The sequence below is a fragment of the Penaeus japonicus genome, unplaced genomic scaffold (genome assembly GCF_977035675.1).
Source record: "Penaeus japonicus unplaced genomic scaffold, GWHDUDI00000001_assembly GWHDUDI00000009, whole genome shotgun sequence".
NCBI lineage: Eukaryota > Metazoa > Arthropoda > Malacostraca > Decapoda > Penaeidae > Penaeus > Penaeus japonicus.
The window spans coordinates 5,509,649-5,512,148 of NW_028234411.1; the positions used below are offsets into that span (position 1 = coordinate 5,509,649).

The 2,500-nt window shown below is 36.5% G+C and overlaps 1 protein-coding gene across 9 annotated transcripts in view; it reads left to right on the plus strand.

Moving 5' to 3' along the window:
- HERC2 (E3 ubiquitin-protein ligase HERC2) overlaps positions 1-2,500 on the plus strand; it is a 48,306-nt gene that overhangs the window by 21,429 nt on the left and 24,377 nt on the right. For 6 of the 9 annotated variants that reach the window (XM_086539597.1, XM_086539596.1, XM_086539595.1 and 3 more), the window contains 4 exons: positions 1-66; positions 210-353; positions 1,238-1,366; positions 1,488-1,571. The exon at positions 1-66 is cut by the window's left edge and continues 65 nt beyond it. In XM_086539597.1, the coding sequence (XP_086395723.1) occupies positions 1-66; positions 210-353; positions 1,238-1,366; positions 1,488-1,571 (423 nt within the window). The remainder of the gene's footprint in view (positions 67-209; positions 354-1,237; positions 1,367-1,487; positions 1,572-2,500) is intronic. The other 3 variants (XM_086539600.1, XM_086539599.1, XM_086539598.1) reach the window with 2 other exon arrangements.

Genomic DNA, 2,500 nt, shown 5'->3' on the forward strand with positions numbered 1-2,500 from the left:
TATACAAGAAATTTCCACGTGTCAACACCATTGTCATTGTCTCCAACTCTCCTAAGAATACAGCAGGTTGGAATGTGATACAGAGCTTTGTAATGCAATCTCTAATCCTATATGCTATTACCTGAATTATAAACCATTGGCACATTGTCAGAAAAGGCTAATATCAACAGAGATAGACCCCTAGGGAAATAAGACCCATTTATCCACAGATTCGCATGCTGGTGATAAGAGGTTGTCGAGCTCTTCTCACCCATCAGTCTCTCTTACGGCTGGTCCTCCTGCAGCCTACTAATGATATCAGCACCTCCACCAACAACCTAGATGCAGGAGAAGATACCAGTCAAGGCGCAGAGGTTTGTGGCTGACTGTTCTGGTTTTGTTTGTGAATATGTGGTTGACTGTTTGTGAGTGTTATGGTATACTATAGGAGAACCAAGGTACAGGAGTGAATTATAACTGAAAGAGATAATTATGGCACCTATACATCATGTTTATGTACCATTTTTAATACCAGGTAACAAGAACTTCATTTTACTTTATCAATGTTATTGTGTGAGCCATTATTGTAGGGTTCAAAAAACTATTCTTTACCTTTGCATTTTTTCCTGTTTAGATCAGAAGAAAGGGAAATTGGAAATTGGAAAGGAACACCCATTGGATGTCAGGGAATGTTGGTTTGGATTTTATTTTTTATTTCTTGGATTTTTGTTTAATTTTTTCTATTTACAAAACACTGATATAATGGAAACGATGATTGAGAAGTAGAATTGATTCTGTCAGATTGAAGTCCATAAGTATATGTAAAGAGTATCTGTAAAATAATAGATTGAAATTGACAGAGGAGAAATTTATAAGAGAAGTAATAAAATGTATGACAATGAACCAACTCCAAATCCCTTTGACAAAAAAAACAAAAAAAAAAAAAGAATGAAGCATTTGTTTAACATCTACAATTATCTGTATGATATGCTAGATACTGCCATAAAAGTGAAGAAAACAAAGGAAAAAGAGATATCAATGGGATTAGATGAGAAACAGCCACTGGAATAGAGGCTATGGTACTTTAGTACTGGTTAGAAGTGGCTCTTGACAGAGTACAACAGTCATTTGCGAGAAAAAGCAGAATTCCATGTGATGAAAGAAAGGTTAACTACCTTTGTTGGATGACTCACATGGAGGTAGGCCTTTCAGATGAGTGTCAGTGTTATTGTAAAGTATGATTACTGCCTCTGTATAGAATGTGGCACTTGGAGAAGGTGACCCAACAACAACATCAGTGGACTTGTTCTCACCATGGGACTTCATGGAAGTTAGTAGCAGCGACTCCTCTGAAAACTCCTTCCAGTGGCACATAAGGAGGCCATGGGTATGTCCTGCAACACAGTCCTAAAAGCAACATCAGGAATGTTTTGAGCTGTGCCACTGATGACCTAGACTTCCTTCGTGCTTTTTGGATGAAATTTGAGATTATTAATGTCTATCTACAGATGTCTCCCAATATCATTGAGGATCCTCCATCTAAAAAACTTCTTGGGATGTCAATGAAATGTGTACCGCCTGTAATAAGCAAGGTCTTCAAGGACTCTCTGAAAGCTATTTTCGTCTTCAATGATAGATAAGCCAAATTTATCCCAGCTCTGCATTAATGCATAACTGCTTGAAGTGCACAATGGCTGAATGATTGATGTGGAAGTGAGGAACTTCTACTGTTTGAATCAATGCATTAGATGTTGTAATCTGATGTGATCATAAAAGTCAGTCATGAAATTTCCTACACTATGCTTATAGCGTCTGTCTGTTGAATGCATGTTAAACAATCTCTAGGTTATCTTAATCTTTATAGCCTCCATGATGTAGAAATGAGGAACAGACAAGATTGCTTTGATTGCAGGTCTTTTGTAAATAATATTCTGTAAATATTATTTTCATTCATTTGGAAAGCCATGGAAGTATCATGAAAAATACGAGAGGGTTCATTGTGAAGCGCTTCATAAAAAATACAAAGGCAGAAAATACTTCCGTACTTTATCCAGTACAGAGATGTGTTTGTATGGAATGAAGGCTTTATTAGCATATCTTGGCAGTTGCAAGTGCCTGTCTGTGTGAGCTTGGTGCCTAGCTTCAGCCTAAGCAGTATAGGGTATATAATTGTATTTTTCTGTATTACAGACAGATTGCAGAAAATTATATGTATAATAGAGAGAGAAAAAGATATATGTATATGCTGTATATTGTTAGAAATAATAATTTTTGTTTTTAATCTTTATATAACATATAATTTTACTACGTTCAAAACAAGTGACTTGCATTAATCCATTGACACTAGGTATGTTCTCAAGGCAACTATTCCGCTGTCTAGGGTTCATTTGCAGGGAGCATTCGCCTGTCCCAGATTGTTCTCTGAGAGTGTGACCTTGCTAGCAATATTGTTGCTCTAAACCTTATGCTTGAATGTGTAATACATGATATGCGTGTTTATCCCCTTTCTTAGCTTTAGGAA